Raw genomic sequence first — 12949 nt, forward strand, 5'->3', positions numbered from 1 at the left:
AGCGTAGTGGCTAGGCAGGCTGGGCACTATTAAGGTAGTTTACATTTTTTCGGCATGATTTGCCATTATTGAAAAATGGCACAGATAGTTACCCACTAATCTTTGTTTTGACATCTGTGTGATGTAATAACTTGCTGAGTGTGACTTCTGGAAGCCTTGTACTGTAGTCGGGCTTACCAATGTAGAATTATTGTCTGCTATAATATTAGTACTGCTCTAATAATAGACCTAATCCTAAAATTGTAGATTCGTCATGATATAACTGCCTAATCTATGAGATCTTACGTGGAAATCACACCATCGACTACACCAACTCACTGTATCGTATCAATTACCAATACATGATGTAGAACAAGGTTAGGCTAGAGAAGGAACAATATATTTAATATGAATAGAAGATATAAGGTGACGTTCAGATGGACCACGCCTGCATGGTCGAGCCATGCCATCCGATCAACTCCAGTCCATTCAATTCCTTGTTCGCGCCTTCTCCATCGTTAGGTATTTCCCTGCGTTAAATATTGAATATCTATTTTCTGAGTAGTCTCGTGTTCAGCTTTGTGGATTGTGTGGTTATTGTCCAATGCCACTACAGGTGTAGGCTAGTCAAATGATCTTTCAGGAATTTCACAGTGGTAACCACATCGAAGTTCCCTAACAGCGACATCCATCAGATTGCGTGCCGAACAGTCGTCTGTACGTAGGTTCATGAAAATTCTGTGATGAGAAGAAAATGTTGAGAAACTATCAATACTACATTGGCTGGCACGAATAAGGTAGGACGCGTTTATGTTTTTTTCGGTTGATAAATGAATGGACACCTGGTTGAGTCCGTGTTGAAGTAAAGAGTGTCCATCAGCACACCACAGGTGTCAGTTTCAGCGACCTTATGACAAACTTTTAGGGTTTATACTGATTTCAGCAGACGTTGTGATAGTAAATAGTTACCCAAGACAAGTGGCTTAGTAGATGCCTGACTTTTGTTACCGTGGTGGTCTTATGTTTATTTACCTGTGACTCCCGTCAAATGTCTCATTTCGTCCAAAACTTATCGCTTTTTTCCATATATTGGCCTGAGAAATTTGCTTAGTAGCATCTTTCAAACCCGTCGTATCAAACACATTTCTTTCCCTTTTGCTTGCTCGCCTCTGAACACCTCTTAGTAAGATCTAAAAATGGAATTTTTTGGACGACTTATGTCCCGATTATTGATTTCTGAAATAAAGCAAATAATAGTTCATGATCTATAATATAGAGGGATAAAAGTGTGCTATAAAAATTATTAACCAGGTTTGTATCCATGCTTGGTGGCATGATATTTTAGTATCTCAGTATCTGACCCCAGTTAGTTCGTATGCTGATTATCACCGAAATATACATGCCGCCAATCCTCGTATATAATTATAAACTTAATCCGCGTTAGTGAATGCGGAATAAATATAAATCGAATACGAGAATGAATGTTGAATACGTACATTCATTCATGAAATGGAGAGAGCTATGTGGATAGATATGACTCGTAGTGGAGAAGGCGGATGAGCCAAATCAGTTTATTCAAGTTAGGTAATACTTGTAGTCAGATCAAAAATAAACTATAGACACGTAATGAATAGGATAAGCAACCAACAAACATACGGTCATATGAAATTAGTCAGTAAGTGACTAAGTCAAAATGTGGCCTGAGAGAATGAATAAATTGGTCAGTCCAGAATTTAGAATAGCCTTTGCGTGCAGCAGCGTATTTTTGATCGATAATCAGTGGGTCATGTTATGTATGTTCACAAACCGGAACGGGAGGTCAAAGGTCATGCTTCTTTAACGACTATTTCACAGGCGACACTGGTAATTGAGCAAATTATGAGAATTAATGAACAGTGCAAATAGTAGCAAAAACTAATAACGAAAAAGTCTAGTTTAACTATCCCCACATATCTCCTCCCAGAATATCTGGAGGTAACACTGGTATGCAAAACAAATGAGGAAGAATACATGCATTCAAAAGCGGAAACTGGGTAATAGCATATTAATTTGAAAAAATGTTTGCTTTCAAATATAATACTGAAGAGATGTGTCGTTAAATTAACAATGGGTAGCGAAGAAAAATGTGTATTATGTCCGATAGAGTAAATTGTCACGGGGGGAGTGAGTGTATAATGAAGAAGTGTCATACGTATGTAAAGAGGAATACATAGACATCGTAAAGATGTGGACAGGGAAGGAAAGTGTTAGCGCATAATTATGGGCTAATTAGTAAGCATCCAAAAGCAAAAAAAGCATTTACGTTGTGACGATATGAATGATAAAATAATACGCTCACATGAATGATTCAAAATACCGTGAAAAAAGTAGTAAATCGTTTATCGATTATGGATATGGCAACGAAGTATGTTGCAAAAGTAAATACGTCAGAACACAACAGATATTGATATGTGGTGCTGGTATAATATAAGGATAAAGAATAATGAAATATAAACCCGTTTTACTAGGCCTCAGTGGAGCATATAACGTCGATTGGTAATTAGCTGATTAGAATTTACATATATAGAGTTACTAGTTGTAGGACTAGACTAACCGATCCGTAAACGTGCAACTGAATTGCTGAATGTCATTACCAAGGTTTGATTTGATAATTTCGAACAAACTGAGCATTGGGTTGACTGTTATAAATAAGAATAATATATTTATGAATTGCTGGATGATATTCATTACTGTACTGTAATTAATAATAATCATAAAATGAGGGCTGTCTGCTTGAATCACGTCGGGCTTTCCACCTTTAACAGCCCAGTATCTAACTCAAGTTAGATCGTATGCTGATTATCATCGAAATATATGTGCCCCTTGTCATTGTCATCCAAGAATTGTAAGTTTAATGTACAAGTAATTTGTAACATTGACATTCTTCATTTAGTTGCGTTAGGTGCAGAGAGCTTATCGAAGTCCCGGTTCTCTGTTTTAACTCTGCTTCAAAGAATAGCAGCATCTGTGAGATTATATTTAACCGTTCATATGACAAACGGAAACTGTGAAGTCGAAATAGCATGATAACAGGAGTAGGTATGGATGGTTCCCATACGCTCGCTGATCAATTCTTGTCGGATAATCAGAGCAAGGACCCAAAGCTCCATATATAAGAGTTCATTTCTTGCAAACGTTTAATATCGTGCATTTGAATATTGCAGCCGCACAGTTTCAAACTTGAACTTTTGGCGCGCTGCAAGCCGTCCGCAATAACTTCTTTGGATGTTTTGTTTGTGTTTACGGATGTTTGACAGACATCTGCATGGAATTGGATATTATCAATGACAAGTTCATATCCTGGAGTTAAACTCTCCTCCATTAATGGGCACCTGATTTGTGGACTGTGTGGTGGTTATCTAATAGATGCGACTGTTCTTACAGAATGTATCCATGTCTTCTGCAGAAGCTGCATCCTCAAGTATTTATTGGAGCACAAAATTTGTCCATTATGTCAAAGTTTGATACAAGAAACCAGACCTGGCCAAGCCCTCCGTCCCGATGTCGCTTTACAGCGGATTGTATATAAATTAGTCCCGGGTTTACTGAAGACTGAGATGAAAAGAATCTCGGAATTCAAAGAATTGTATTTAAAAGAGTTGTCCTGCACAGACAAAATGGTTTGCACCAAGGAAATTCTCCCCAAAAACTGTATTCCCAGTAGCACTGCTAGTTATAGCATTTCAGGTAAGAAAACTAGTCATACGTCATTCACTTTTTGTTGCTTCCATTTTTTGGCTTTATCTTGTTACTACCGAGTCCCCAAATAGCGATAGAGTCATTTTACATTCGTCTTGTAAGTGACCGTATGTGTCCTTTTGTTTGTTCACAAGTCATGGAAACAAAAACCCTCTGTAATACTAATTATCACCCATCCACCACACGCCGCTGGAGAGTTGACCTACAGTATAAGCGTGGCGTTTATTGTGTTACATTAAATTGCTATGAAGCGGTCATTTGTCAGGTGACTTCAGGGATTCAAGTATGATCTAAATTGTTATATCTGTTTTCTTCTCTTGGATACATTTGGTAATATCACAAGTCCAGGATTGTCGTTTTAACTAGTCATTCACGTTAGAATCCGGGAGGTCCATACTTGATAGAAGCGAGCACTACTCGTCTAACAGTCCTTTTTCACTGTCGCTACTAATGTGATGTAGCCAAGTTTGCTTATTGTGACAACCTAACCATCTAGTAATGTCTGACACTTTAGTTCTTTAAGATCCTGCTAATTCAGACGATTTGATCGGTGTTCCATATGACTGAGGTCATTAAACAAGGCTTGAGAACAACTTCGTGTTTCTGACTCTCAGGGTGTGGTGGCAGTAAGTTTTCTCTGACAACCAACATCTACGACGACGCTGCATTCTCACAGAGAAAAAGAGGTTTAGTAAGGACCATCATTAAATATAGTATATTTTGCCTCACGTGATAGATTTTTTTCGTAGACAGTAAGGTCTGAGAGGTATCCATCCAATATCAAAAATTGCAAAAAACCCATATGACTGGTCTCAGGCAGTTACCCTTTAAATACGTAGGTCCTTTAAGAAGAAGTATTGTTACATGGTGTGGGAATTCAGGAAGTGACGATCGCTCACATCATAGGTATCATTTGTTCTCAGTTACTCATATGTTAAGTGTATGGAAACTATCAATAATGATGCGTAGAACTCGGTACTGTAATATTACGTTTGTGGCAAATATTGGACGATCCTTTTTTCTTAGCTAGTTTGCACCGTTATCAAATTAAAGTTTGAAAAATGTTTTAGTTGCTTGTTAATCATCTGTATTCATCGATAGGCATACCATAAATTAAGATCTTCAAGAGAATCCTAATTGCGATATACTAAATTTACTCAATTGAGAAGACATAATCATATTTTATTGTCAGGTGTGAAATATAGACGTTTTTAAGCAAACCTCTTAATCAGATTAAAATAGTTATTTGTAGTAGGTGCATCCTATTAATTGTTGAACAGAGATCCCATAACACTACAGGGTTACCAAAAACTTCTTGTACTTCTTCAACCTTTGGTTGTATTTCTACGATTTCTACGATCATCCATTCTATTATTTCCGTCTGGCAACCGGGCGTATGAAAATTATATCATAGTAAATACCTTTAGTCAACAGAATTTTCGTAGGCTAAGAGAGATTTCTTTTCTACGATTTCATTTACAGAACATGTACAGTCGTATTCACAGTTCACTTTGTTTACTAAAAGCAAGTCTAGTAGATAGAATGGTGTTGAATTATCAGAGAGCTTGTAGCTATATCTTGTCATGAACTGTTCACGAAAATCAGGTATTGAGGGGAAGTTGTATAGCAGTCGCCCGGTGAAAAATGTTAAACTGAAGACAATAGTCTACTTCTTAGCTGTTAAGAACAGAATAATTAAAAATTGTAATAACGATTATAATTAATAGTTATGAAAATGATTAGAAAGGAAGAGAAAAATGATACATAAGGAAAGATAGAAAGGAAGGTTAAGACCATGAAAAGATAAGGGGCTGGACATACTGCTTTTGTACACAAAGGTTAGACTTCAACTGGTGGACAGCTATAGCCTCCACTGTGAATAAGTTTTTAACTTGCATTCATCTTAAGTCGATTGTCAACTGTATGAATGATTTTGAAGGAAGCATCTGGTAAACCAAAGTGATTAGAATTAATTAGATGTCTCAGGATTGGGCTTTCGACTGACTTCTGTAATCCTTTAGAAATGTAGAGTAATGTTCAAAGATGCGTTTCGAATGAGCTCGCTTTGTGAAGCCAATATAACCCCTTTCACATGAACAAGTAAACTGATAGACCCCGCAAATGCCCTGGTACTGCCGAGAGTGGGGGGAGTCCGCTCTCCCTCTTGAAATGCTCTCACATGGCCACGCGTATATAACCTCTGCCAGGAAAGTCCTACTCACTGCCTTTTCGTGGCGGGGGTGTTGTTTACGAAAATGAGAGGACGAAAAGCGAATGTCCGGCGCTTTAACCGGATCCCAAACCAATGGTGCACATGGGCTCCAGTATCCTGCGGGAACAAATGGCGTATGAACCAATTGTTGGCCACTGGCTTCCATGGGACTGCATCTCCTTACGATGCTCCACTGCCTTATGGATCAGACCTTCAGGTCAAAGGTTCGGGGAGTGGCCCCCATAAGACAACCAGCTGCTTCCGTTTGGGCACCCGGGCAATATCGCAGCCCTCACACATCGAATGAGATTTGTATGGCGCTTATGTATTTGGTGCCTCGTACCAATATTTATGTGTTAAAATAAATAAATAAAGACATTAATTTAAGGCAAAGTGGAAGCGTATCTTCTGTGCAATTACAAACCGCAGATCGACTAGTAAATACAATATGAAGTTCATTCGAATAGAATGTTGTTCTCAAAAATCTCAGAAGTATGCTTTCAGAATTTCTGCTTCAGTATCTCTTGAACTAAATGCTCATAGAGTCTTCTCTGGTGCTATGGACGTGTGTTTTTTGATGTCAGATTTTTCTTAATAAATCTAGGTGGATATCTATTGTTATATAGTCTCTTTTTAATAGTTGTCAACTAGGATTTTTTTTCGTTGGGTTATGGCTTAGTTTTTGGTGCACTTTACTTTCAACCAATACGTTTCAACTTACAACTTCACCTCACCTACTTCGTCTAGATAACCTTGTAGTATCACCAGCCGTCACACCAAGGGTTTAGCTAAACCCTTGGTGTGACAGAATGTAGTTAATAAATACTCTATATAAAACTTTAATTGTTTACACAGTTGTATCCACTCCTTACTTAGACGTTGGTTTTGTCTTCGCTCTAATACCTAATGTTCTTCTTTCATTTTATTGCCGCTCTTATTCTTCACGTGTCTATTTCCGAATTTGGGTCAATGTAGATTTTTTATGGCGTCGGATTTTCTTTTACTGTTTTATCGCAAACTAGGTATAACTTTAGTAACTGCGTAGTTTCGAATAAATTTCTTTCTACAGATCTTTGTTCTTCACCCCTTCCAACTGCTCTTGCAACTCGATCGCTTTCTAAAAGTCCATGTGGACTTGTTTCTTCAACTCATGCAACTCAAATGCTTGTTTCCAACCGTTTACCAAATTCTGCCGCATTTCTAGTAGCAGATGATGAATTTGTGAGTTTGGCTCTAATACATTTAACAAGTTTTCCGTCATATTCAAAGATATCTGAATCGGTAATTTGCAAACGTCACGACAGTTTCAAATTAGCTTCAAAAAGTGAATCTAGTCGTTCCCAACCCCCTTCACCACTTTCTAATGAACAGTATTCTAACTCAATATATCTTTTATGTCCGGCTGTAGTAACTGTCGCTAACCTCCATCATCTATTGCTATCCAAATATCAACTTGATCCTACCAGGCAAATTGTAGATTTATACCTCGATGGGGAATGTTTAGAACCATCTCATAGTCTGCGTGAAGTAGCATTTCTATATTCATTTCCCACGCGAAGTCAGTGTATGTATTTGCAGTTCGTTTTTACAGAAGCATGTTCAGCTTGGTGGGGGACGCCGATGCCACATCTTGAGCGACTACAGCCAAAACGTCCTAATACTTCTTTCAAAGATCACTACACCGACTCTAATTCCATTAATATTTGCCTCTCTAGCCTCAATCATGCTACTAAGTTGTGCCAAACCTCAAGTAAACACAGCAAAAGAGCGTCGTTTTAATGGTGCATTTATAAAAGCTCTAGTGCATTACATAACATGTTTGTATATCCATGTGTCCTTGTTTAAATTTATGACTTGATTATTGTTTTGTGTATATATGTAAACAGTACCTACTCATTCAGGAAATTTGTTGTTTTATTTACCTTACAAAGCCTTTATTTGGACTATATATTTTATCATGTAAAGTCTGTATTTGTTGAAAACTGATTCTTTATGATAATTTGTATACATATTTCATTTTATCTTACCTCTCCAAGTGCTAGTATACATAAGTATGACGTGAATAATTGGACTACTTATATTGACTAGATTGCTTCCAGTTATCATTTTGCAGATCAAAACACCACTGCTCCATTTGTCTTTCATTTTTTAAAATATATTATAGTGGACTGAAGCATTGATTGCCTACATGTATATGTATGATTTCACTTTTCCTTCTTGAATTATACCTTAACCTTTCTGGTCGAGAGAGTTACTTATATATTTCTGTATAAATTTGATCATAAATATATAGATTTTGTCAAGAGTTTTTTCTCTTCCCTGCACGGCATGATTGTATTACAAAATAAAATGTGTTTCTCAATTAAGTGCTTATTTGTGGGTGGCGTAATATGGTGTCACTCTGTAGTGTAAGAAGTTGACTTCCAACTACTTGATCACACGCCCAACCATACTTATGCTCAGGAGTCTGGATGGTCTTATCAGCTCTTACTTATGGCAAATCACCCTTTCTTTCCCAAGAACTTTCTGGATTTCCCCGTTCTTCATTTATTAGTTTTGTTTTTGTTTTCATTTTGGGAAGTTGACTTGAGCATTAAAAACTGTCGCTTAGTCACGATTCACGTTTAAATTATTAGTTATACTTGTTGAGTCGGATTCGTTGTTTGAACAGTATAAATATAGAGTATATTTCATAGACATGTGTTTTCAAACCGACGGTGATAGAAAGTTAAGATCTGGCTCAAATCTCCTTAGGGGAACTGCTTACCGGAAATATGTACATATATCTTTTTCCTTGACGTGTCATTGTAGGAGTCCGATACTTTGTACACCAGTTTTTCTCTCGATGAAGATGATATATAGAAAAGGCAACAGCAGCAAGTAATGGTAGACGACTATTCAGACTTATCAATGAAAGAGGTATTAAAAACCCATCTTTTAATGAAACTATTCCGGGAAAATATTGAATGAATATCAGAGCTCAGTGCGAACTGTCATCAGAATTATTAACCTCCAGCGGCGTTTTCTAGGTTGTTCAACTTCCCTGTCCTTATTTTTGTCACAGACATTCTGTTAAAGATAGCGCTCTCATCGTCTAAATTTTTAGGGACCAATCTGCCAGGAGACACGCTTGCTTATTTAGAATACGCAGGTAATATAATTCTGTTTGGTAAAGACGCTGAAAATATGCAGTCTTCCGACCATCTTAAATAACACTTTAAGCATATTAGTGATGCTATTCTCTCCCTCCAAATTCAAAATACTGCTGCAGGATTGGTCTCTGTCCGCGTCCGGATTAGTGATACGGAATGAGGCAGTCGAGTGTATCGACAACTTCGCTTGTCTTGAAAGTCTGACCAGTCCTGATGGCCTGGTTCCTGACGAAATCTCGACACGGATCCCTAATTTTCGATTGGCTTTTCCCGATTTGTGTCATTGTGGCGCAGGCAATATATCCATCTGCCAACCGAAGGACGAGTTAAATGTGCAGCAGTTCTCTTTATGGGTATGAAACATGGTTACTAAGAATAGGTATTTGTAAGTTACTAGTATTTGGTCATATGTGTCTTCACAGCATTGCTTGTGTATTTTGAGACCACCGAGTAAGTAATTCGTAGGTCAGGGATAGGGTAAGGAGTAAAGATGGCGAACCGATTGATTGGCTAGTGAATGTTCACTAACTAGGCTGATTAGGACATGTGTCATGTATGCCCGCTCACTGCCTACCTTGATGGGTGTTGTTTAGTTTAGAAGTGGATTGGAAGTAAGCTAGAGGCGTCCAAATCAAAACATGGTACAGGTCCATGAAGTCGTTGATAACTGGACTGAGTCATATTAATAGGTGTTGGCTACTTAGTTGAAGATCGTGTAATTGTCGATAGCTCATCAGAATAAGCTAGTTAGTCCTTAAAGTGATACAGCAGAAGCTCTAGAACTCAGTGGTTTTGTCCAACCGTCACTCCGTTACAGACCTTCGACATCAGCTTCCAGAAAACTTCGTCAGTAGACAAGCGAATCCTATTCTTGAAAATAAACTAATAAAATTGCCAACAGTCTTCGGAAATTTTATTACGGCTTCTGTATTTTCCAGGTTAAGAATCAGTTTAATCATTTGTGAATCCAACGAGTAGATTTCCAAAAAGTAACATGCAAGTACTTATCAAACGGTACAACAATTGAAATTCACGTAAACACAATGAATTTGCATCATGGGTGATTATTAGATAAATTTCCCCACTAACTATGAAGCATAAGGAAAGGGTAATTTACTAGTTTCTTAATTGTTTTTTATTTGGATCACCGCTAAAATCCAGTTTTACTCTTCCTTTTCTGTAAAAATTGGGATTATCAGGATAGGGTTGTGGAGATTATTAAGTTTCTGATTGAGAACATGAACCGATTGGTGTTAGACCACCATTGAGAACCTGGAAGCACTGGACGGCCGTTCCGTCCTGTTCTGGGACTCCCCAGCAGCGCGCATCCACGATCCCATTCGCAGAATTCGAACCCAGGGCCTTCGGTCTGGCCCGCGAACGCTTAATCTCTAGACTTATTAGTAAGAGCGGCCATATATTTCATTCAGCTGGTATAATTTCCATCGGCTTCATTAATCAGTTGAATGTAGTATTTAGTCATTTAAAACTGATTATAATGAAGTTACGTATTTGACATACCACTTCATTCAACCCTTTCTTATATATAGCTGATAAAGAGCTTGGAAAGTATTATTGTAGATAGTTTTTAGTGTAAAAGTTTGAGTAATAATGGAACGATTTTACACCACACAAGAAGGGTTCACAACAATTTCCTTCAATAGAACAGACGGAATGTAGCTAGTCGTGGGATACAAGACTCGTTTCGTTCTGTTTTGAACTCGTCAACTGGATGCACCTGTATCGGCGTTAAATTAATATCCATACTTGTTGTATAAGTGAGTGACTTGCTGGAGTTAGTAGCTATGTGGATAGCGTATTGACATTTAAAGTGAGAAATAATGGGTTCGAGTCCCGGAGTGAACATCAACTCTGGGATGCATGTACATTCAGCCGATGATCCCAAATAGGACGACACGAGTGTTATAGATTCCATTGCTCCCCATACTCCATTTGTTATATGTAAACTTTGGTCATGATTTTTTTATCGATGTAAGTCACACAGAGTGCTCATATCTTAATTAAGACTGATTTGATATCAGTCAAAATATCAACAACGTGATAGCTCAAACTATTAAAAACTAAATTAAAGTTCCTTTAGTGACTTAGTCATGTGAGCAACAATGAAAATATTGTAGGCCAGTTATTAACGCTTTACATATGTTTACCTTGTAAACAAAGGTGTTACGTAACTATGGTGTATCAAAGACTATGGTGACAAAATATGCTAAATGTATAAGAAGAGGACAATGAATCATGTAATAACATTACTAGCTTTCATTGATGAAAGAATTGATAAACACCTAAGGTGTTTTTGGAGATCATCCAATCGTGTAAAATTTTGTGGTTCTGTGCTTTTAACCCGCTACTGATATGAATCATTTTGTCAGACGTAGTAACTCAGATGCTAGACTATATTATTATTATTATTGCTCGCGAATAAAAAACCAGTTAACTTAAGCACATATGGTTGTTTCTAAATACTGATATAATCTGGAAGTACAATTTAAGACACATTCCAATCTCAAGTTCTATTTAATAGTTGTCAATAACTCTAATCATAACATCAATACTCTTACACAACAGCTCTATTCTGTTCTAACCCTAGCTACTCTAAAAGACAAATCTTATTAAGAAAAATGTACCATAAGAAACAGCGAAAGTGAATTTATATTCACTTTGATTCAATAATATATCAATTAATTTTAACGAATGCGCTTCTCTCCCTCTAAATGCAAGTTGTTGCTTCAGGACTGATCAGCGTCAACACCTGAACTAAGGATAGGGAGTGAAGTAGTCGAACACGTCGACAACTTCACTTATCTTGCAAGTCTGATCAGCCCTAATGGGTTGGTATCGGACGAAATCTCAGCACGGATTCGAAAAGCTCGTTTGGCTTTTGCCAACTTACGTCACCTGTGGCGAAGGCGAGATATCCGTCTACCAATAAAAGGACGAGTATACTGCGCGGCAGTCCGTTCTGTTTTACTTTACAGCAGCGAAACATGGCCATTAAGAGTAGGAGACACTCGTAAGCTATTAGTATTTGACCACAGATGTCTTAGAAATATTGCTGGCGTCTGCTGGGATCACCGGGTAAGTAATAGCGAGGTTAGGCGCAGGGTATTAGGAAATGATGGTAAATCAGTTGATGAGGTTATGAATCTTCATCGACTGAGATGGTTGGGCCACGTGTTACGTATGCCTGAACACCGATTACCACGACGTGCAATGCTAACCGGTGTTCGGAATGGTTGGAAGAAAGTTAGGGGCGGCCAAACCAAAACGTGGCATCAGTGCTTTGAGTCACTAACTTCTAGTCTGAGCCATGTTGGTAGATGCAGACTACTTGGTTGGGGTCCGCGTGACTGTCGTAACTAATGTTTGGAGACTCTTGGTGACATGTCTCAGAATCGATCACAATTGCGTCGGTGTATACACTCCCTGTCTTCCCTTAAACTAAGAGATTAAAATCGCTTCATATCTTTCTTTCTACGAACCAATTCTTTCTTTTTGTACTATATCTCTATATGCAATCTTTCTCTTATATATTACCACCTTTGACCTAACCACTGCTATGAATCCGGTGTTCATCTTGTTGTGCTGATGCGGTATGGCAACCTGGACCGATGCACATATGTGTCTGGTCCTACGTTGTAGCTGACTGACTGACTGACTAATTTTAACGATTATGAACTAAGCAGTTATCACTCATATGGTAAAATAAAAAAAGTTAATTAATACAATGAAATGTTATGAAATTCAATAAACCAACTTCTTAAAGAAGGAATTAATGCAATTAGAATGCATTGAGACGTACTAAGCAGACTTCACTTTTAATCAATATGTAAATTCAAAAACAGTTCTT

The 12949-nt window shown here is 37.7% G+C and overlaps 1 protein-coding gene across 2 annotated transcripts in view; it reads left to right on the forward strand.

Moving 5' to 3' along the window:
* Nucleotides 1–3185: 3185 nt before the first annotated feature.
* PUS10 (putative tRNA pseudouridine synthase Pus10) overlaps nucleotides 3186–12949 on the forward strand; it is a 34289-nt gene continuing 24525 nt past the window's right edge. The window contains exons 1-2 of one of the 2 annotated variants that reach the window (XM_051215666.1): nucleotides 3186–3705; nucleotides 6999–10189. In XM_051215666.1, the coding sequence (XP_051066195.1) occupies nucleotides 10172–10189 (18 nt within the window). In that variant the 5' untranslated portion in view covers nucleotides 3186–3705; nucleotides 6999–10171. The remainder of the gene's footprint in view (nucleotides 3706–6998; nucleotides 10190–12949) is intronic. The other variant, XM_051215665.1, reaches the window with a different exon arrangement.

This window comes from Schistosoma haematobium, chromosome 4 (assembly GCF_000699445.3).
Source record: "Schistosoma haematobium chromosome 4, whole genome shotgun sequence".
Classification (NCBI taxonomy): Eukaryota; Metazoa; Platyhelminthes; class Trematoda; order Strigeidida; family Schistosomatidae; genus Schistosoma; species Schistosoma haematobium.